General features: G+C 40.5%; 1 protein-coding gene across 4 annotated transcripts in view; it reads right to left on the bottom strand.

Annotated features, from left to right (window-relative positions):
- Positions 1-497: 497 nt before the first annotated feature.
- ttc12 (tetratricopeptide repeat domain 12) overlaps positions 498-23,801 on the bottom strand; it is a 68,454-nt gene continuing 45,150 nt past the window's right edge. For 3 of the 4 annotated variants that reach the window (XM_043676553.1, XM_043676551.1, XM_043676554.1), the window contains 12 exons: positions 23,059-23,128; positions 22,176-22,264; positions 21,219-21,384; positions 18,701-18,793; positions 16,322-16,385; positions 15,976-16,110; positions 14,029-14,133; positions 12,275-12,343; positions 11,996-12,097; positions 10,948-11,047; positions 8,980-9,205; positions 498-1,464 (listed from right to left, as the gene is read on the bottom strand). In XM_043676553.1, coding sequence (XP_043532488.1) covers positions 1,395-1,464; positions 8,980-9,205; positions 10,948-11,047; positions 11,996-12,097; positions 12,275-12,343; positions 14,029-14,133; positions 15,976-16,110; positions 16,322-16,385; positions 18,701-18,793; positions 21,219-21,384; positions 22,176-22,264; positions 23,059-23,128 — 1,289 coding nt within the window. In that variant the 3' untranslated portion in view covers positions 498-1,394. The remainder of the gene's footprint in view (positions 1,465-8,979; positions 9,206-10,947; positions 11,048-11,995; positions 12,098-12,274; positions 12,344-14,028; positions 14,134-15,975; positions 16,111-16,321; positions 16,386-18,700; positions 18,794-21,218; positions 21,385-22,175; positions 22,265-23,058; positions 23,129-23,801) is intronic. The other variant, XM_043676552.1, reaches the window with a different exon arrangement.

The raw sequence follows: 23,801 nt of genomic DNA, 5'->3' as shown, positions 1-23,801 counted from the left end.
TAGGATTCATAACAGCACACAAACCAACAGCCACTCTCAGACAACAACTCACCAGAACGAAGGACCCGATACGCAGCATGAGCAAAACCAATGTAGTGTACAAAATCCCATGCAAGGATTGCACAAAACACTACATAGGACAAACAGGAAGACAGCTAACGATCCGTATCCATGAACACCAACTAGCCACAAAACGACACGACCAGCTATCCTTATTAGCCACACACGCAGATGACAAGCAACATGAGTTCGACTGGGGCAATACTACAATTATCGGACAAGCCAAACAGAGAACAGCCAGGGAATTCCTAAGGCATGGCACTCATCCACAGATTCAATCAATAAGCACATCGACCTGGACCCAATATACCGACCACTGCAACGGACAGCTGTAACTGACAACCGGAAGCAGCAGATTCAAACCACTACAAATGCCGGAGGAAAGATCACAGGAGGCTCCCAAGCACTGAAGATATCACCTAGACAGGGGACGAAACGTCAGCAACACAAATTCCCAGCTCGGTGAACAGAACCACAACAACGAGCACCCAAGCTACAAATCTTCACACAAACGTTGAACACCTACGAGTGAGGGATGACTGATTGAAATGTGTAAGATCATGAATGTTATTAACAAGGCATAGAAAGGTTGCTTTGGCATGGAAAGGATGTTTTCTCTAATTGGTGAGCCCACAATTAGGGGGATATTGTTTTGCATTTTTAGAACAGATTTGTCTCAAAGGGTAGTGGAAGAGAATAACTGAATATATTTAAAGACAGAGTTAGATAAATTCTTGTTAGGCGGGGAATCAAAGGTTATCAGGGGAAGATGGGAATGTGGAATCTGAAACACAAACAGATCTTTATAGAATGGCCAAGCAAGCACTCAAGAGGCTGAAACTGCCTACTTCTGTTCCTGTTTCATATGTTTGCAACCAAGGTCCAGAGTCCAGAATATCACCAAGATTGGGAGATATAGAAGGGAAAGTCAGATAACGAAATAATATCTGAGACTGGAACTGAATATGTTGTAGCTAACGTGGGTGAACAGAATAATAAATGAGGGAAAGCATTTAACATGTAAGAGATAGTGGGAAAGAATAAACTCAATCGGAAGCTGTAATAATGAACACTAGTTACAGCATAGAGTGAGGCAAGGATCAGGATGCTGGTTTTGCAGCTTAGAAAGAATAAGTAAATAAAGTTTGTGGGATTACTTTCCATAGCAGTATTGATTAAATGGAGTTAGAGTGCATTCAAGTTGAATCTATTCTACCACCAATTAAACCAGGTTCCTAAAAGTCGATAAACATAACCAGTCTCTTCAGGTAATTCTCCAGATGTATTAGCTTCAGCACAGCTACCCATGAGTCACAGTTCATAAGGTTACACCCTCACTTTATGTATTTCATGCAGGACGTAAGAATTTCCAATCCATGTAGTTCTCGGAGCTCAGTCCTATGCCTGAGTACAGTGAAAGAAACATTTATCAATTTCAATGAGAACTGTTTCTTGTTAAAATTTAATATTAAAATCGCATTAATCTCTGGAGGATTTCATTCATTAAGATAATGACTATATTAAAAGTACCAGCACGAGATGGTGCCTGATTCCAGCAATACAGAACCAGTTGGCTCTGCTAGTGCTACCTAACCAGGAAACATTTCTTTACAATCAATCACAGATATGAACATTAACAATGGGACATTTATTGCCTATCCTGTGGGTTTGGTCACATGAATGAAATAGGATATGCCGAGATTCATGTTTTACGTAAACACCAGCATGGCCCAAGTGACCAATGGTCTATTTCCAAACAGTGAGCCCAATATAATGTTTGTAATGATACAGCTAAACAGCTTTAGTCAGTAGTACCCAAAGACTGGCTAAAGATTATTGTTAACAAATGGCAAATAATATCAAATTCTAAGCTTATAGAGCCATAGAGATGTACAGCACAGAAACAGACCCGTTGATCAAACTCATCCATGCCGACCAGATATCCCAACCCAAACTAGTCCCACCTGCCAGCACCCGGCCCATATCCCTCCAAACCCTTCCTATTCATATACCCATCCAGACGCCTTTTAAATGATGCAATTGTACCAGCCTCCACCACTTCCTCTGGCAGCTCATTCCATACACATAACACCCTCTGAGTGAAAGACTTGGCTCTTGGGTCTCTTTTATATCTTTCCCCTCTCACCCTAAACCTATGCCCTCTAGTTCTAGACTTCCCCACCCCAGGGAAAAGACTTTGTCTATTTATCCTATCCATGCCCCTCATGATTTTATGAACCTTTATAAGGTCACCCCTCAGCCTCCAACATTCCAGGGAAAACAGTCCCAGCCTATTCAACCTCTCCCTATAGCTCAAATCCTCCAACACTGGCAACATCTTTGTAAATCGTTTCTGAACCCTTTCAAGTTTCACAACATCTTTCCGATAGGAAGGAGACCAGAATTGCACGTAATATTCCAACAGTGGCCTAACCAATGTCCTGTACAGCCGCAACATGACCACCCAACCCCTGTACTTAATACTCTGACCAATAAAGGAAAGCATATCAAACGGCTTCTTCACTATCCTATCTATCTGTGACTCCACTTTCAAGGAGCTATGAACCTGCACTCCAAGGTCTCTTTGTTCAGCAATAATCCCCAGTACTTTACCATTAAGTATATAAGTCCTACTAAGATTTGCTTTCCCAAAATGCAGCACCTCACATTTATCTAAGTTAAACTCCATCTGCCACTCCTCAGCCCATTGGCTCATCTGATCAAGATCCCGTTGTAATCTGAGGTAACCTTCTTCGCTGTCCACTACACCTCCAATTTTGGCGTCATCTGCAAACTTACTAACTATACCTCTTATGCTCACATCCAAATCATTTATATAAATGATGAAAAGTAGTGGACCCAGCACTGATCCATGTGGCACTCCACTGGTCACAGGCCTCCAGTCTGAAGAACAACCCTCCACCACCCTGTCTTCTACCTTTGAGCCAGTTCTGTATCCAAATGCCAGGTTCTCCCTGTATTCCATGAGATCTAACCTTGCTAACCAGTCTCCCATGGGGAACCTTGTCGAACGCCTTACTGAAGTCCAGAAAGACCACATCTAACTCTCTGTCCTCATAATCCTGCTACTTCTTCAAAAAACGCAATTAAGTTTGTGAGACATGATTTCCCACGCACAAAGCCATGCTGACTATCCCAAATCAGTCCTTGCCTTTCCAAATACATGTACAGCCTGTCCCTCTGGATTCCCTCCAACAACTTGCCCACCACCGACGTTAGGCTCACTGGTCTATAGTTCCCTGGCTTGTCCTTACCACCTTTCTTAAACAGTGGTATGACATTAGCCAACCTCCAGTTTTCCAGCACTTCACCTGTGACTATTGATGATACAAATATCTCAGTAAGAGGCCCAGCAATCACTTCCCTAGCTTCCCACAGAGTTCAAGGGTACACCTGATCAGGTCCTAGGGATTTATCCACTTTTATGCATTTCAACATATCCAGCTCTTCTTCCTCTATAATATGGACATTTTTCAAGATGTCACCATCTAATTCCCTACATTCTATATCTTCCATATCCTTTCCCACAGTAAATACTGATGCTAAATACTCATTTAGTATCTCCTCTATTTCCTACAGCTCCACACAAAGGCCACCTTGCTGATCTTTGTGGGGCCCTATTCTCTCCCTAGTTACCCTTTTGTCCTTAATGTATTTGTAAAAACCCTTTGGATTCTCCTTAACTCTATTTGACAAATCTATCTCATGACCCCTTTTTGCCCTCCTGATTTCTCTCTTAAGTATACTTCTACTGCCTTTGTACTCTTCTAAGGATTCACTCGATCTATCCTGTCTATACCTGACACATGCTTCCTTCTTTTTCTTAACAAAACCCTCAATTTCGTTAACCATCCAGCATTCCCTGTACCTACCAGCCTTTCCTTTCACCCTAACAGGAATATACTTTCTCTGGAATCTTGTTATCTCATTTCTGAAGGCTTCCTATTTTGTAGCCGTCCCTTTACCTGCGAACATCTGCGCCCAATCAGCTTTTGAAAGTTCTTGTCTAATACTGTCAAAATTGGTCATCCTCCAATTTAGAACTGCAAGTTTTAGATCTGGTCTATCCTTTTCCATCATTCTCTAAGCTCTTCCTATTCATATCCCCTGCAACACAGCTACGTTTAAACTAAGTAGCGGGGGGGAAGGGGACAAACTGGATGTTTAAGAAGGAAATTGAAGGGAAAGTTAGAACAAAAGAAGTCAAGAAAGACACCGGAATCAATGAGGCAGAAAACTCAGAAAGGGATCATGCTGTAAGGTTGAGTGAAATAGGAGTTGATGGGAAGGGTGAGGGCAGTAACAAATTAAAAATACTATACATGAATGCACAAAGCATTAGAAATAAGATGGATGAGCTTGAGGCTCTTTTGGAAATTGGCAGATACAATATTGTGGGGATAACTGAGACGTGGCTTCAAGTGGACAGGGCCTGGGAAATGAATATTCAAGCCTACACGTGCTATCATAAGGACAGACTGACGGGCAGAGGGGGGGGGGTGGCCTTGTTGGTAAGGGACGATATTCAGTCCCTTGCACGGGGGGACCTAGAGCCAGTGATGTCAATGAGATCATTTACAATAATGCCACGAATGGCAAGGGCTTTATTCTGACATGAAGGTACGACCTGGAAGGAAATGTACAGTGAAATTGTAATAGTCATCTGAGCCCACAGGAGTCAGAGCTGGGATGGTAACGAGGCTGCCCGACATCGGGCAGACAATGCAGCCATTAGTACTCATTATTTTTTGCAAAGAACAGTGTCAATTCCCCGCACTATGCCATTTTCAATCACTGTATTCCTTGTTGGTTCTCCAACTTGAAGGCTGGTGCCATGTTCAGTTTGTTCATCCACCCTACAGTCACTGCTGTCATTCAAACAGGCCATGAGATCACTTGAACAATTACAGAGGCTGTACTCCTTCCTGTGGGTCCCGCTATCTGTCTCACTCACAGTCATACACTTGTACCCTGATCATATAAGAAGCTCTTATTATGGTGTGGCTGTCTCCTTGTGCAAAGAATGCATGGAAACTTCCCCCTCCAACGTATTGCAATGTCTGTAGATCAGCCTCCAGTTCTTGTCAGGGTTGGAGGGTTTGAGCTGTAGGGGGAGGTTGAATAGGCTAGAGCTGTTTTCCCTGGAGCGTCAGAGACTGAGGGGTGATCTTATAGAGGTTTATAAAATCATGAGAGGCATGGATAGGATAAATAGACAAAGTCTTTTTCCTGGGTTGGGGGAATCCAGAACTAGAGGGCATAGGTTTAGGGTGAGAGGGGAAAGATATAAAAGAGACCTAAGGGGCAACATTTTCACATACAGGGTGGTGCGTGTGTGGAATGAGCTGCCAGAGGAAGCGATGGAGGCTGGTACCATTGCAACATTTGAAGGGCAACTGGATAGGTAGACAAATGGGAAAGGTTTGGAGCGATATGTGCCGGGTTCTGGCAGGTGGGACTAGGTTGGGTTGGATATCTGGTCGGCATGGACAAGTTGGACCGAAGGGTCTGTTTCCATCTCTATGACTCTATTTTGGGGTGTAAGTGTGTCGATAAAATAAGATGAGGCAATTGGGATTGTTATTGCCACAGTAGATTTTTCAGAGGATGCCAAGAGTGGAACAAAGAGAAGTTCAAGGATCATTTAAAAGAGAGTTGTGTTTGGATTGTTGCATGAAAGTAGGAATAAACATTATGATGAAATGAGGCTTGTGAAGATAAAGTACCTAATGAGGAGAACATATGTAATAAGAGAAAGGATAAGGTAGAGAAGAGAATAAAAAGAGGTAATAGACTCGAATCCAGAATGGCAACCAATTGTCCATCTGACTGGGTACAGAGAAACTGAGTCATATCAAGAACATATTAAATTGCCCAAACCATTCCAAGTGAGATAATAGGAGCACTTTAGTCCTTATTCTGATGCATCCAGAAACATCATGCTGGGGTTCCCTTGTAATCAGACCAGTCAAAAGCAGGAACACACAGAGAATATCAGGAAGTTTAGGTGGTGAGATCTATCATTGATGGATCATGGTGAAGTATACAAGGAGGAACATTCTATAATGATGTTCATCCAATGAGAACTGTAATTTATATTCCGCTTCAGGTCACACTCCTGGACAGCAAAGGTAACCTCTTAATCAGAAAGGGCTGGGATTTACTTGTGTGACAGATCATAAGCAATGAATTCAAGAAAGATAACTGTCAACCTGGATTTGTAACAAAGACATATACAAGCAGGTGCTATGTTACTAACTTCACAGTTTTTAAATGTCACAGAATCAGAGGATCATATGGTGCTTCCAGTACAGAAGGCAGCCAGTCAGTGCAGTTTCAGAGGGACATGAATGTATTGGAAAAAGTAGAGAAGATTTACAAAAGTAGTTCAAGGAATGAGGGACTTCAGTTACTGAGATAATTTGCAGAAATTGGAATTATTTGAGAGGAGCTTAGAAAGAAGTGTTCAAAATCATGACAGATCTGGACAGGTCAGGAAAAATTGCTCCCATTGGTGGAAAGGGCATGAACCAGGGAAACTGATTGAATTTAAATGACAAATGAACTAAAGGTGAGATGAAGAAAAGCTTCTGTTTATGTTACAAGTATATAAGATCTGGAATTCAGTGCCTGGGAGGATGGTGAAGATCATTTCAATCATGGCTTTCAAAAGAGCAATATCCAAAGAGAAAATGTTTGAAAAGCTCTCAGGAAAGAGTGGGGAAATGGGACTACCTAATTTGTTCTTGCACAGCACTGGCATAGACACAAGGAATCAAATTTTAGTGCTTTAATTATTAGTTATTGATTAATGAAATGACATCAACTTGCTGGAAGAAATCACTTTGACTATAATGAAAAAAAGCTGCAAAAGCAATAACCAAGTCTGATGTTTAATCTATTTTCCTCTAAACCTATCCTCTAAACCTATCCTCTAAACCTATCCTCTAAACCTATCCTCTAAACCTATCCTCTAAACCTATCCTCTAAACCTATCCTCTAAACCTATCCTCTAAACCTATCCTCTAAACCTATCCTCTAAACCTATCCTCTAAACCTATCCTCTAAACCTATCCTCTAAACCTATCCTCTAAACCTATCCTCTAAACCTATCCTCTAAACCTATCCTCTAAACCTATCCTCTAAACCTATCCTCTAAACCTATCCTCTAAACCTATCCTCTAAACCTATCCTCTAAACCTATCCTCTAAACCTATCCTCTAAACCTATCCTCTAAACCTATCCTCTAAACCTATCCTCTAAACCTATCCTCTAAACCTATCCTCTAAACCTATCCTCTAAACCTATCCTCTAAACCTATCCTCTAAACCTATCCTCTAAACCTATCCTCTAAACCTATCCTCTAAACCTATCCTCTAAACCTATCCTCTAAACCTATCCTCTAAACCTATCCTCTAAACCTATCCTCAACCTCATTTAAATAAACTTCCTGTTGGAGTCAGGAGGTCTAACAATCACTAAAAGTAGAAATTACTTAAATGTGTAATTTTTAATATTTAAAAGTTAGAGCATCACACGTTAAATTGAGTACATATGATACTCACTGATATTATATGGCACTGTAAATGGAATCAATTTAGGTAAAGGGGCAGTAGAGAGAGATCTGGGTGTTCTTGTACACCAGTCAATGAAGGTAAGCATGCAGGTACAGCAGGTAGTGAAGAAGGCTAATCGCATGCTGGCCTTCATAACAAGAGGGATTGAGTATAGAAGCAAAGAGGTTCTTCTGCAGCTGTACAGGGCCCTGGTGAGACCACACCTGGAGTACTGTGTGCAGTTCTGGTCTCCAAATTTGAGGAAAGACATTCTGGCTAATAAGGGAGTGCAGCGTAGGTTCACGAGGTCAATTCCTGGAATGGCAGGATTACCTTACACTGAAAGACTGGAGCGACTGGGCTTGTATACCCTTGAGTTTAAGAGACTGAGAGGGGATCTGATTGAGACACATAAGATTATTAAAGGTTTGGACATTCTGGCTGCAGGAAACATTTTTCCGTTGATGGGTAAGTGCCGAACCAGAGGACACAGCTTAAAAATACAGGTTATACCATTTAGGACAGAGATGAGGAGAAACTTCTTCACCCAGAGAGTGGTGGCTGTGTGATATGCTCTGCCCCAGAGGGCAGTAGAGGCGCAGTCTCTGGATTCATTTAAGAAAGAGTTGGATAGAGCTCTCAAGGATAGTGGAATCAAGGGTTATGAAGATAAGGCAGGAACAGGATACTGATTAAGGATGATCAGCCATGATCATATTGAATGGTGGTGCAGGCTCGAAGGGCAGAATGGCCTACTCCTGCAGCTATTGTCTATTTTAAATGTTGTAATTCTGCCAGCCTCCATCACTTCCTCTGGCAGCTCATTCCATAAACGCACCACCCTCTGTGTGAAAACATTGCTCCTTAGGTCCCTTTTAAATCTTCCCCCTCTCAACATAAACCTATGCTAATAGAATGATGGTCACTAGCCCCAAAGTGCTCCCCCACTGACACCTCAATCACCTGCCCTGCCTTATTTTCCAAGAGTAGTTCAAGTTTTGTACCTTCTCTTGTAAGTACATCAACATACTGAATCAGAAAATTTTCTTGTACACACTTAACAAATTCATCTCCATCTAAACTCTTAATACTATGGCAGTCCCAGTCTATGTTTGGGAAGTTAAAATCCCCTACCATAACCACCCTATTATTCTTACAGATAACAAAGATCGCCTTCCAAATTTGTTTTTCAATTTCCCTCTGACTATTAGGGGGTCTATAATACAATCCTAATAAGATGATCATCCCTTTCCTACATCTCACCAGTTTCATTTATACTGCAGTCCATGTGGAACAGCAAGCATATGATAATCCTTTCACATGGACAGTTGTTAAACCTTACCTGGATTCTGCCAAGCAAAGTTTACCTAGAGCGATTGCTGCATTCTGCTGGAGGCCATTTTGCTTGGCATCACCACCAGCATGCTTTAACAACACTCTGACGATGTCCGAATTGAGTAGAGATGTAGCAGCTCCAGGGATCTCGAAGCAGTGCGAAAGGCAAAGGGCAGCGTTCCCCACCACTAACTCATCGTCTGAAGACAACAGTTTCCTTAGACCACTGAGCTCTGAGAATAGACAATGGAATGAGAGAGTCAGAAGTTTAGAAAACATGGACAGGGTTTCAAAAAGGTTAGCGAATGCATTGGCATTAAAACAAAATGGAGTTTCACAATCAGTACCAGGCCTGAATCAAGTTGCTGGTATGAGCACAGCAGGCAGGGCATTTAAAATTAACTCTGGGTATCAGGACTGGAGTCAGGAGGAAGAACTGCTGTTGAAGCATCAAGACTCTACACCTGCAGAGGAACAACTTTCAGAACTGCAAGTGTGGTGCAACAGAGAGAAAAGAACAAAACAAGGTGTTTTCTCACAGGTACTAGAAACCCAATGTCAGGACGAGATGCGGGTCCTGGGATAGTGCTGTTCATTAATTGTCATTCATTGGATGCCCCAACAGTTCAGATGGCGGAAAGCCCAAGGTCAGCGCTGGCAGCACAGGCTGGCCAGCAGCCCCACTGGGAGAGGTGAGCACTGTAGAGATAGAAAATAGAGTGTGCAGACACCTCCTGCAGAAATTGAGAAATTCAAAAGGCCCACAGTTGTTCAGTATGGAGGGTAACTACTCCACATGAATGGTTAGAACCAAGGCCATTGCCTGAGCATACCTGTAGTTCATTCATTAGGCACTTATGGCCTCAGGTTTTCCACCAGTGACTGCCACCACAGTTCTGCCTGCCTCCAGACTCAGCTGGGGAAGGGTGAGAGCATCTGATGCTGAGAAAATGCCAGTGGGTGTGAAAATTGAACCTAATTAGCCTAACAGGCTCCCAATTTCTGTGGAGCAGATTGTCAATTCCAGTAGCCCAGGAAACTTGCTAGGATGCAGGACAACATCAGCACAGCCATTCCAACAAGCAACTATCTAAATCTCCTGCCTGCCCACTGTCTCTGAAGCAAAGTTCAGCCCATGGTGTTTACAAGCATCAGAAGGGGCTCATGAACCTTGTACAAAGTTCACCTTTCTTTTTAAGCTATAGTTCATGAATTTTAGAGAGCTGTATAAAAGTATATGCAGTACAAATAAAAACAGAAAATGGATTAAGTCACAACAGGTCAATTTGCACAAGAGAGAAAAATAGTTGCTACATTATCAGGCACTCAGCATTTCTACCTTGGCCATGTGTTGCTATTCCTTCATCACTACTTACTCAAATTTCATCATAGCACCATCAGCAAATACAATGCTAATTGAAGTGCTTTTTTTAATTCTATACCTAGTATTCCGCAAGCCCTAAGGGTGCACTTTCTGGTGACAGTGGTCATTATCAGACGGCCAATAAAATTAGGCTAATAATTGAGTTATCTTACTCTTTCAGGCATTTATTATATGTCCTACACCTGACATTGCCAAGAATTGGAGTAAATGTTTCTTTTAAATCATGGTTATGCAATGTTTTAATAATAGCTGTGAACAGAATCATTATTATAACAACATTCTGTTTACTGGTAGTGCTGAAAAATGTATCAGAAAGTGCTGCTTGTAATAGTATAATTTATAAATAGATCCAAAACATTAACTCTGATTTCACTCCACAGATGCTGCCAGACCTACTGAGCTTTTCCAACAATTTTTGATTTTGTTTCTGATTTCTGGCATCAACTGTTCTTTTGGTTTTTATTTAGTTTATAAATAGTGTGTTGTATTTCAATGTATATAGTGTATCCTCTCAGCCCTAGATGTTCTGCTCAAGGTTAGTGACAATAGCATGTTAAAGTTTGCTGTCATCAAAAAATAAATATCACATACTTTTATCACACTTAACAATCTCTTCACAGGCATGCTCGCTGTGACTGCTGCAGACAGCCAGATTTTTCACAGCGTATCGTGTAGTTGTCATCCCACCCACCTGAAACACAAAACAAATCAAACCAATGATGTACACCGGGTGACAGTCAGGGAATCAGGTGAGTAAAAATTCAGTCATCTTTTTTCTCTGCTTTAATTCCCCTTCCCCATGCACTCCGAGATTCATAAATGTGCTTCCTCCCTACCTCCCAACTCCCACATCGCTAGTTTATCATCTGAAGGTCGTTAGATCAATGGGCTCTGAGAATGGACAATGGAATGAGAGAGCCAAAAGCATTTCAGAAAACTGGATGGGGTTTCGAAAAGGGTAATCAAGTCGTACACCATTAAAGGTATCAGTTCACATTGAGTTACGGTTCCATAGCAAACAGCAGTTCTTTGGTACATTGTCAAATGATCATCTTTCAAGTGTGAGCCTTATTCAACTCAGCAGGTTTCTGAACTGCTTCGTCTCCCGTTGCCAGTTTTAAAAAAAACACTGGTGAAGAAAAACTAAGTCATTGATTCAAACTAGTAACTAATGTTTACATCAAATCATAGAATGACACAGCATAAGGAGGGGGCCATTTACTTCATCATGCCAACTGTCTGGCAGAGTTATTAATTGATCTTACTCTCCTGTTGTTTTCTCATAAATGATTTCCTTTCTGGTACTTATCCAATTCTCCTTTGAAATATACTATTGAAATGTTTCCACCAGCCTTTCAGGCCATGTATTCCAAATCACAACAACATAGAACCATAGATTATGGCACAGTGAAAGTTAATTTCGACTATCAATTCTATGTCAGATGAAGCATAAATAAAACATTTTCTCATGTCGCCTATGTCTCTTTTGCCAAAAACCTTAAAACTATAACCTCTAGTTACTGAGTGGCACTGCTAACAGATTTTCAATTTTACTGTAACAGAAGCATATGGGATACAGCTATTAAAAAGCTGATCTGTAACATATACAAAAGTTTCTGTGTTTAACAGTGTTTTCTACCTTTATAAACCTGAGCATTTTCTTCACGATTTCAGATTTCAATGCTTTTTCCACTGCTTCAGCAGACTGAGGGAGCATGTGACTCAGAAGCCCTGTGGCTCTCTGAAAAATAACAAAAATTACTAACTCTGAAAGCTGCAAGTAAGGTGATACAGATAACTTATTAGCAACATTTTAGGTCATCCCTTAAAACACCTTGCATATTCCAATAAGGGCAGCTACATTTCAATTAGCGAATGAAACACAACAGTAATTAGGTCAGGAATGAATGATACTTACTGTGAGAATACCACCATCTGCACTCCCAAGCAAGGAGATGCACCTTTCTGTAATAGCTGGAGCTTTTGCCTAAAACACATAGATAGAAATTTAAGAAGGAAAAGCCAGACACCATGAGAGGGGAGATACAATTACAGGATAAACCAAATTTATAAACTTTCTTACACAGATCCCCGTACTCCTTTTATCCATTTAGAGTCATAGAGATGTACAGCATGGAAACAAACCCTTCGGTCCAACCCTTCCATGCCGACAAGATATCCCAACCTAATCTAGTCCCGCCTGCCAGCACCCGGCCCATATCCCTCCAAACCCTTCCTATTCATTTACCCATCCAAATGCCTCGTAAATGTTGCAATTGTACCAGCCTCCACTACATCCTCTGGCAGCTTATTCCATACACCTACCACCCTCTGGGTGAAAAAGTTGCCCATTAGGTCTCTTTTATATCTTTCCCCTTTGCTCTCTAGTTCTGGACTCCCCGACCCCAGGGAAAAGACTTTGCCTATTTATCCTATCCATGCCCCTCATAATTTTGTAAACCTCTATAAGGTCACCCCTCAGCGTCCGACGCTCCAGGGAAAACAGCCCGAGCATATTCAACCTCTCCCTGTAGCTCAAATCCTCCAACCCTGGCAACATCCTTGTAAATCTTTTCTGAACCCTTTCAAGTTTCACAACATCTTTCCAATAGGAAGGAGACCAGAATTGCACGCAATATTCCAACAGTGGCCTAACCAATGTCCTATACAGCCGCAACATGACCTCCCAACTCCTGTATTCAATACTCTGACCAATAAAGGAAAGCATACCAAACGCCTTCTTCACTATCCTATCTACCTGCGACTCCACTTTCAAGAAGCTATGAACCTGCACTCCAAGGTCTCTTTGTTCAGCAACACTCCCTAGGACCTTACCATTAAGTGTATAAGTCCTGCTAAGATTTGCTTTCCCAAAATGCAGCACCTCGCATTTATCTGAATTAAACTCCATCTGCCACTTCTCAGCCCATTGGCCCATCTGGTCAAGATCCTGTTGTAATCTGAGGTAACCCTCTTCACTGTCCACTACATCTCCAATTTTGGTGTCATCTGCAAACTTACTAACTGTACCTCTTATGCTCGCATTACTTAACTCACAGTGGAAGAATGTAAGTAATTTCTATTTTACAGAATTAGAAGAATTAAATTGTAAGATGCACTTAAGATAACTTAATTTAGTCAATTCTTTTCCATTATATATTTCATGCCTCAGGCAACATATGGTAATACAGTACAGATTTTTGGTTCAGTAGTAATTAAGCTACAAGCAGGACTCTCTGCCAAAATGATCACTTTCAATAAATGGTGTGTAGCTGATAGCTTTGCTGCAAGCAGTGCAGTCATACTTAATGCGTGAAAAAAAATCCTACTGATCCACAGAAAACAGAGATAGCCAGCACTAAGTTTCTAGCTTATGTGGAATTGCCTCATCTCAGCAAGTCAGTGTCTCAAGTACAGGAAGATTCTTGATTGCTGTCCAAGTAGTCTTGCTGCATTGTGTCTGCATGAATATCAGCTACAGATTAGTTCAGGTTCAGTTCTGATAAACTATGGATGCTAAATGAATGATTGCTAAATTAATTAATCAGATGCATGCATGAAACACAGTGGCACCTAGGAATTGTAGTGCCACTGCCTTCACGAAGTGCAGGGAAATATTTTAAAACCAGTATCTAAAGATCAACACTGCCTGTCCTGTCCTTATCTTCATACCTGGATGGTGCAGCATTGCTCCACGGAAAGGTTTACCATCAGGCCCAGGAGAGCGTACAAGGTTTCTCTGTAGTCAGTCTCAGGGACAGATGATATAGCTTCATCCTGAACAAATAGAGAAACAAAGTTGTTAAAAATTGGGTGACTGTCAAGTATTTGAGAAGAAACAGCCTCAAATCAAAAGATAAAATACAGGCTTAGAAATTAATTCTGTCATAATGTAAAATCCCATGTTATGCTTTGTAACCAAATTAAGGAGAAATACGGTGGTCTGATCAGAATCAAGATCACTTTGATTACCAGTCCACTCCTTAGACTGTAAGTCATAGAAGCAGAAGCAGGCCATTCAGCCCGTGGAAACTGCTCTGCTATTCACTGAGATCATAGCTGCTCTGATCATCTTCAATTAGACTTTTCTGCCTTCGCTCCATATCCCTTGATTTCCTGTTGATAAAAGTCTGTCTATCTCAGCCTTGAATATCCTTAATGACCCAGCCCACTATGGTATGTAATTCCACAGATTCCTTCCAATCTTTCCAGTATTTCATATCGGAACATTCAAACCACCAGTTCACTCCTACATCTCTAAATGTTTTCTGCAATGAGAATCAAACAGATTTTACCACAGGATCAATCCTGAGCCCACATCTGCTGTGGCAAAGTTGAGCCATAACAGCAGGAGGAACTGACATTAGGAAATCCATCTTCATATGGAGTAATCAATAACCAGGTCAGACCTTTGGACAAAATGACGCAAATAAGGACACCTGGAAATAGCAATGAACCATTTGGGTTGCATAATTGAAAAGGAGAGGAGTTTTAAAAAAATTATAGACTGTGGGCATTGCCAGCTAAGCCAGCATGAATTCCTCATCCTAAATTACCCTGGATTAGGTGGTGGTGAGCTATCTTCTTGAAGTGCTGCTGTCACTGCTGCGTAGGTACAGCCCCATTGCTTTTAGGGTGGGAACCCAGGACTTTGATCCAGTGATAGTGAAGGAATGGGTGGATAGTTCCAAATCAGGATGGAGAGGGGGAACTTGCTCGGGCTATGTTTCCATAGATTTTTTGCCATTTCTTTCTAGAATAGCAGAGGTCATAGGTTTGGAAGATGCTGTTGGAGGAGTGTTGGTGAGTTTTCAAAGTGCATCTCATGGATGGTATACACTGTTGTCTCTTGACTTTTTTCCGAATTCATTCATGGAATATGGGTGTTGCTGGCATTTACTGACTGCCTCTAATTGCTCAGAGTTGCTAGAAGTAAAGAAGGATTACTGGCAACTTTAAAAAGCAAAATTTTCAAAGTTATCTTTGGTGTGATGACATCCAGTGATCCTTTTAAAGACCACTGGCTTAGCGCCATACCTGAAGAAACTTGTAAAATGTAAAAATTCATAGGTGACAGACTAACACATAGTGTGTTGTACTGCATGTTTGTGAAAATCGTAGTCCTCAAGTCAGTTTCCGACAGGTGCTCCGAACAAATACAGGAGACTCCAACTAATATGGTGTACAGTCCTGAACTGTTAGAGAATGAGCATCCATATTGGGTCCTGTTTTTCACCCAAATAAAATGGGTACCACATAATCAAACCATCTGACTTATAGTCAAGAGTTTGTCCCTGAGTCAAGGCTGACGCTCACCAGCTAATCTCTGTAAATTATGCAGACTCCTGTCATACATATTATTTCAACAAAGATAATATTGATAGCCACTTAAAAACAATACAAAATATGTTACCTTTCAAATGAAAAATTAAGAAAAGTTATTAAGAACGTCAATGCCTGATAATGAGTAAAGCTGTTTGTCATTGAAGCAATACTCACTAAATAGGTTTCAGTGGCACATTTAATATCCTAAATGGGCACAGGAAATATCCAACTTGAGATAAAAACAGCAGCGCCAATGTGGAAATTCAAGTCTGTCTATGTTGTAAGAAAACTTACAATAGCAGCTAGGCAAGACTCCCAGTATTCTTCTCTCCCTGCTATTTGTCCAGAAATTGCCTTGTCAGTTGCAAAGCTCCCAATGATGGATATGCATTGTGGAAAGACCTGCTTATTCACCAACTTCAAGTTTTTCTGCAACAAATATCAAACAAGCAAAAATAAAATGTGCATTAGAAACAGTAACATGAATATTTGAAGCCGAAATTAGGCAAGTGAAAAATATAACTTGTGTACAAATAATCTCTGAGGTATTGTAAATGTAATGTCAAATTACACTCTCAAATACACACTGACTGTTATGTGACTGGTGGATAAGTGAAAAGGTTCAGCATTCATTTCTTACCAAGAGAATTTCAAATGATGGTAACACATTAACTGTAAAATCATTTCGACAATACTTTTTAAACCTAATGGAAAAGAAATCAAAGATGAAATTGCCGTAATAAAAATTGCAATAAAACAGGAAGAAAATGCTCATCATATCTGAAAACAAAACTATTTTATACACTCCAGGATTGTCTTTTAATATGGGAGGCAAGGCTTGGCTAAAGGATTTTAATAATCACAATTTATCAGTCAATGCACAGAGAGTTGAAGAATGGTGACTAACAACCATTTTTAAAGAAGCATTCGTCCATTTTTAAATGCTTGATATTTTTAATTGTCTACTGCTGAGATATGATTGAACATGCTTAATCAAACTGAGTCCCACTCCCCCAAACTCCTTGACTTGAAGAAGTTTCAAAGGTCTCAGTATTTGTTTTCAAACTGTCTGCCCTTGGAAGGTACAGTGAGCTACCATCAGTGCTGTACCCGTTCTGCTCTCCATCAACATGATGCAAGTACAAAAACCGAGCTTCTCGAGGTGTCCGTAGAATAACTAAGAGACTTAGAATAACAGAACTATTGGTTTTATAGTCTTTCTTTTTGCTCTACCTAAGATGAAACAGCTAGCTGCACCTGACAGCATGCACACTGCAAGACTGAAATATAGTCCCATTTTATTAAGCAAATTTTCCATGGCTTTGGTTATGGTGAGTCTGGGATCGAGACACTTGTTGAGACCATATTTTCTGTGCACCATCTGATATCTGTTCTAGAAAAAGTACTGGAGAAGGTACATAAAAGCTCTACAATGATGATGACAGGATGAGCAATTCAGCCCCCTGCAAATGTAATCTAAAAGGACATAGAAGCATAGAACATAGGAGTAGAGGATTCAACCCTGCTCTACTACTCAATACAACCCTGTTCCCACTTTCTCCTGGTACTCGTTGATTCAGTTAGGCCTAAGAACTATATTCACTCCTTCTTAAAAATGATAAATGATTTGGCATTTCTGTGGCAGAGAATTTCACAGGTTCAGCATTCTCTATTCATAGAAATATCTACTCATCTCAGTAAATGGCCTACCCTGTATCCTTAAACTGTGAACAAAAACATCAGGAACATTTTTCCTGAATTTACTCTGTATGCATTTTATAGATTAAAATGAGATCCCTCCGCATTCTTCTAAACTCCAGTGAATACAATCCTAACTAATCTAATCTCTCTTCATACATCAGTCCTTCCAACCCAGGAATCAGTCTGGGTAAACCCTGCTTGCATTCCTTTCATTGCTGAAAAATCCTTTCTTAGATATGGAAACCGAAACTACGCACAGTACCCCAGCTGTGGTCTCATCATGATATCCCTGCCCCTCCGCTTTCTGAAGGCCAACATAACATTTGCTTTATTCACTGTCTGCTACACCTGCATACCTACTTTGTGGTGAGTGTATAAGGACACGTGCCCCTTTCTAAATCTTGTTTTTGTAACCAAAGTGGAGAATCTCACATTTATCCACATTACACTCCATCAATTTGCTCACTCACTCAATTTGTCCAAATCAAATGGAAGCACTTCTGCATCCTCCTCAGAGTTCACCCTCCCACCCAATTTTGTCACCTGCAAGCTTGGAGATATGACATTTAGTTCAGTCATCTAAATCATCAATATGATTAATGCATGTAGAAAGCTATTCGGCTCAAGGGCAATTGGGGATAGGCAACAAACACTGGCTTTGCGAATGGTGGCCTTGTCCTAAGAAAAATAAAGGAAAAATCTCAGTTTGAGAAGTGTAACTGGATTACTTCTTTAGAAAAGAGACGGCTGAGGGGTAGTAGAGTTTTGATTATGAATGCGTTTGATGGGATAGCTGTAGATGGAGGGTAGGTGTTTTCACTTGCGGGGAAATCAAAACTAGGAGCATAAGTAATAAGTCTAATAAAGAATTCACAAGAAACTTCTTTACCCAGTGACTTGAATGTAGTACCAGCTATCATAAGGAGTGCTTGAGGCAAAAAGCATTCAAGGGGAAGCTAGATAAGTCCAAGAGGGAGAAGGGAGTAGAGAGCTATACTGATAAGGTTAGATGAAGTAGAAAGGAAGAGGCCAGTTTGGAGTGTGAACACTGAAACAGATGTGTTGGATCAAATGGTCTGTTTCTACACTGAAAACATCAAGCAGTTCTATATAAATACAGAAACTTCATGGTGATCAAATTACAAGTAGAAATCTTGATGGTGTTTGAAGAACACTGGAGAATAATAAAATCTACTTCTGTGATCTGACTGATCAAAATGACTCAACAATACAACATTTTACACACAAAGACTAAGTATATGATAAAGCAATTAAGAAAAGTGTCAACTTTTGAAGAAGATAAATATGACGAAATTACTTATTCTCTGGCACTAGGCTGGCGAGGATTCCCATGGCAGTGCTCGCAATTGTATCAGTGCAATTCAAAAATCCCAAAAGGATCTGCATCAACCTACAGAAAAAGACAATGGACATCAGCCAGCCAGGAAAGAAAGAACGCACATTTATACAGTTCCTCATCATAATCCCAGGATATCCATAAGCAGTTTAAAGATAATGGATAACCTTTGAAAAACATTCACACCTAAATATGAAACAAACGCCACCATCCGGACACATAAAATTGCTATAAATCAGAGTGTAGCTAACTTCAGAACTGTTCTAAAGATGAGTCATACTGAACTTGAAGAATTAATTGTTTCTCTCTCCACAGTCGCTGCCAGACCTGCTGAATCTCTCCACCGTTCTCTGTGTTTATAACAAAACTTCAGTTATATTCCCCCTAACTGCAGCTTAATATTACATGGTTTGACAAAGTAGATGCAGAAAGGCTGTTTGCCCTGATGAAATTACGACCCATCTGGATAGCAGTAACAGGGTAGGTCACAGTCAGCATGGATTTATGAAGGGGAAATCATGCTTGACTAACCTTCTGGAATTCTTTGAGGATGTAACTCTGAAGATGGACAAGGGAGATCTGGTGGATGTAGTGTACCTGGACTTTCAGAAAGCTTTTGATAAAGTCCCACAAAGGAGGTTAGTGAGCAAAATTAGGGCGCATGGTATTGGGGACAAAGTGCTGACTTGGATTGAAAGTTGGTTGGCTGATAGGAAACAAAGACCAGTAGTGATAAACAGCTCCCTTTCGGAATGGCAGGTGATGACCAGTGGGGTACCGCAGGGATCAGTGCTGGGGCCGCAGCTTTTTACAATATATATTAATGATATAGAAGATGGTATTATTAGTAACATCAGCAAATTTGCTGATGATACAAAGCTGGGTGGCAGGGTGAAGTGTGATGAGGATGTTAGGAGATTACAGAGTGACCTGGACAGGTTAGGTGAGTGGTCAGATGCATGGTTATCCACTTTGGTGGCAAGAACAGGAAGGCAGATTACTACCTAAATGGAGTCAAGTTAGGTAAAGGGGTATTACAAAAAGATCTGGGTGTTCTTGTACACCAGTCACTGAACGCAAGCATAAATGTACAACAGGTAGTAAAGAAAGCTAATAGCATGCTGGCCTTCATAACAAGAGGGATTGAGTATAGAAGCAAAGAGGTTCTTCTGCAGCTGTATGAAGTAAGACAATGCAGAGGCCAATCAGCCCATCAAGCTTCTCCGCCATTGAATAAATTCATGGCTGATCTGATTATTTCACATTCCAGCCCTACCCCCCCAATAATCTTAAGGGTCACTGAACTTTAGATTTAGATTAGATAAGATTCCCTACAGCGTGGAAACAGGCTCTTCGGCCCAACAAGTCCACACTGACCCTCCGAAGAGTAACCCACCCAGACCCATTTCCCTTTTCTGCAGCTAATACTATAGGCAATTTAGCATGGCCAATTCACCTGACCTGCACATCTTTGGACTGTGGGAGGAAACCGGAGCACGCGGAGGAAACCCACGCAGACACAGGGAAAACGTGCAAACTCCACACAGACAGTCACCTGAGGCTGGAATCAAACCTGGGACCCTGGTGCTGTGAGGCAGCAGTGCTAACCACTGAGCCACCATGCTCCCTCTTGAAACATTAACTCTGCTTTTTCTCCACAGATGCTTCCGGACCTGCTGGCTTTCTTTCACTCCCCTTGTTTATTAAGAATCTATCCACTTGTGTCTTATAAATATCTCAGAACTCTCCACTTCCATTGTCTTCTGAGGAAGTGGTCCAAAGATTCACGAACCTGAGAGAAAAAATGGCTCCTTATCTCTTTCTTAAATGGACAATCCTTTATTTTTAAACAGCGACCCCCTAGTTCTTAGAGAAGGATCTTTCTATTCTACTAGACCACCAGTGCAAAATTAACTACCGGGAAAATGGGTTCTGCATCAAATGGTTTGAGGCCCAAGAAACTATACTGACAAACTGATTACTTAATTTTATTCCAAGGCTGACATTCTATCACAGGATATTGTCTTTAGTGACAAACCAATGAGCAATGGTATCCTGTATACATGGAAACATGACCTGCACTTTTGTCATTTGTTGCAAGACATGCTGGATCAAATGAATTTTTCACAATCATTTCAGCGGTCACGGGAAGATCTCCACTGATTAAACTCCAGTACAAATCTTTGAAAGTGATGAGGTTTAGATTTAAGATAGTAGCTTAGTAGTAAACCAACTGCACTGGGAAACTGAGATTACCAGGTCAACTGAAAATATCAATCTGCCTACCTTTCATTTCCCTATATGGTACAGGTATGTGTCAGTTGTTACTTTACATATCTATAACCTTTATTGTTGCAATATCTTCTTATTAACTACCACCTAAAAATGTGTTCACATACTGTAAGTTTACTAGTCCTTCCACATCTCCACAAAAAGCAATCTCTATTGATCTATTTACATGGCTGAGAGACAGGATTACCTTGTTAAATTCAGATTGCACAGCAGTAAACCTTTTCCATACTCTGACAATAAATAGCTGGATAGTAAAGTTATGCACTCAGTGTAGATTTCACTCTCTTTACAGGACAACAGATCTAGTAACTGTTCACTTGTACCAGAAGTGATAAGTAAACGTTGATTCTCCTCTGTAAACCAAAGAAACAAACTATAGATTAAAGGTGCAAACAAAGTTTCCAAGCCATATTATGACCTTAGAATGAAATTTGTTAAACAAACACCATTTATTTCACATTGTGGCCTCTTTCTGTAAAAGGTGTCTGTCCCAGGATTATTCACATGTCTTGTTCACTGGAAGAGTGAACTTGTAATTCCATCCTGCTCCTGCAGAAATGGCTAATGCAATTGCAGCTTGTTACAAAATATAAGAACACACAAAGGGTAGGAAGATCATTCAGTCACTGAAACCCACCCTTTCAGTTCTCCAACTCTGGGGGTATGGCAGCACATTGTATTTGTTGAATGACTTTAGATTGTCCCAAGAATGCCTTTAGATTGCTACGGGGAGAATGCGGGTAAGTGGAATTGAAATGCCCATCAGCCATGATTGAATGGCGGAGTGGACTCGATGGGCCGAATGGCCTTACTTCCGCTCCTATGTCTTATGGTCTTAAGTAGCAATCTAAAGAATTCTCAGTTTTAAATTTACTTTCTTCTGATTTATTTTCAAATCCTTATGGAGTTACTTCAACTATACCAGTTGGTATTTTATATGCTGAGGTTCTGAGCCACTTTTTGTTATTAACTCTGCAGCTTAAGGTCTTTGAACATTAAGACCATAATCTTGCTGTCTGTAATCAACAGCTTTACTTTTTCTTCAATCCTTCTCTTCTCCGAGATGCAGTGACTGAACAGATTAAAATAAATCTGTTGCAAAAAGTAACTCAATAACTATATAAGTATCCAAACAACTAATTACCATTCCCATGACAGACAGCCTGCCACAGCACAAGGACAGCAACACACAGCTCCACTTCATAAGGTTCTTTCACTGAGCTGGTAAGACTCCTGTTAAATACAGAAAATTACATAGGTCCGGCCTTTTCAAAAATTCTACGAATAAAAATCCTGGCATGGTCAAAACTTAGAAAAACAATGATTAGTAAAGTAGATTTCAATTGATTCAATTTGCTTGGAAAAAGGTTACATATAAATAAATTAGTGAAATTTGCATTAATTCTATTCATTAATTACCATTTGATTAATTACCATTAGTTCATTAATTTCATATACTTCTGCAGTTTCTCGACGTGCATTTACAATGTAAAGCCTAGATTGGTAAAGAGATAAACTACTATAAATGTCTCAGGATTAGAGTGGTGCTGGAAAAGCACAGCAGGTCAGACAGCATCCGAGGAGCAGGAAAATCAGAAATGATGACATAAATGTCTGGTAACACACAGCACAGTGTCAGCTCTTGAATTTAAATTGTACGTGTGCTACAATAAAGGCGTGATTCTATGCTGGCAACAGGAAAGCTGATGCATCAGGTTACTTTCAGTGGGATAGTGTATCAGAGCTACCTTCTCAAAGCTGCATCACAGTGCTTGCCAAAATTTGACTTGCTGTCAAATAAAGTCCTTTCACTGGTGAATCTCAAAACATATGTTGTTATCATACCACTACTATTTATTTCTGCTTACCCCAAATAGCTGGTCTTTCAGGCACTGCAGTATCTGATCTAATGCAAGTTATAAAGGTTAGTAGAAGCAAAATTCATTTCAAAATGTCTCTATGCTGTTCTTAATTTTGATTGGTCTCAGTATCTGTTTCTGGTATTGACAATAACCATAATACCATACCTTCTTAGAATCTCGTTGTCACTGATAATACTGAATCCATTATTTGTTCTGAATAAAGTCTGTTCAGTGCCTAAAAGCAGACAAAGGACATATTCATGACAAAGTTAAGAACACACAAATATCCTTGTCCTTTATGACAGATTGAAATGTATCAGATTCCAAGAACAGGGAAAATCATAAATAGAATAGAAAACCATTTATATAAACAAAAAGTTCTTATTCCATGTTTAATAGGAACAGAAACTAAGAGATAATATATAACATACTATGTTGAAGTTATACGGGATGTTGGTGAAGCCTTTTCTGGTATACTACGTGCAGTTCTGGACACTCTGTTATAGGAAGGATAGGATTTGGAAGAGATTTACTGTACCAGGATGTTGCCAGAAATGGAGGGCTTGAGCGATAAGGACAGGATGGGACCTTTTTCACTGCAGTGTAGAAGGTTAAGGGGTTACCTTATAGAGGTTCATAAAACCATGAGGGATATAGATAGGGTTCAAAGTTTGTGCGAAGATTTGTAGCTCGGGTGCTCGTTGTTGTGGTTCTGTTCGCCGAGCTGGAAGTTTTTGTTGCAAACGTTTCGTCCCCTGGCTAGGCGACATCATCAGTGCTTGGGAGCCTCCTGCGAAGTGCTTCTTTGATGTTTCCTCCGGTGTTTATAGTGGTCTGTCCCTGCCACTTCCGGTTGTCAGTTTCAGCTGTCCACTCCACTATAAACACCGGAGGAAACAACAAAGAAG

Source organism: Chiloscyllium plagiosum, chromosome 35, assembly GCF_004010195.1.
Source record: "Chiloscyllium plagiosum isolate BGI_BamShark_2017 chromosome 35, ASM401019v2, whole genome shotgun sequence".
Classification (NCBI taxonomy): domain Eukaryota; kingdom Metazoa; phylum Chordata; class Chondrichthyes; order Orectolobiformes; family Hemiscylliidae; genus Chiloscyllium; species Chiloscyllium plagiosum.
This window is presented reverse-complemented; position numbering and strand designations above follow the sequence as displayed.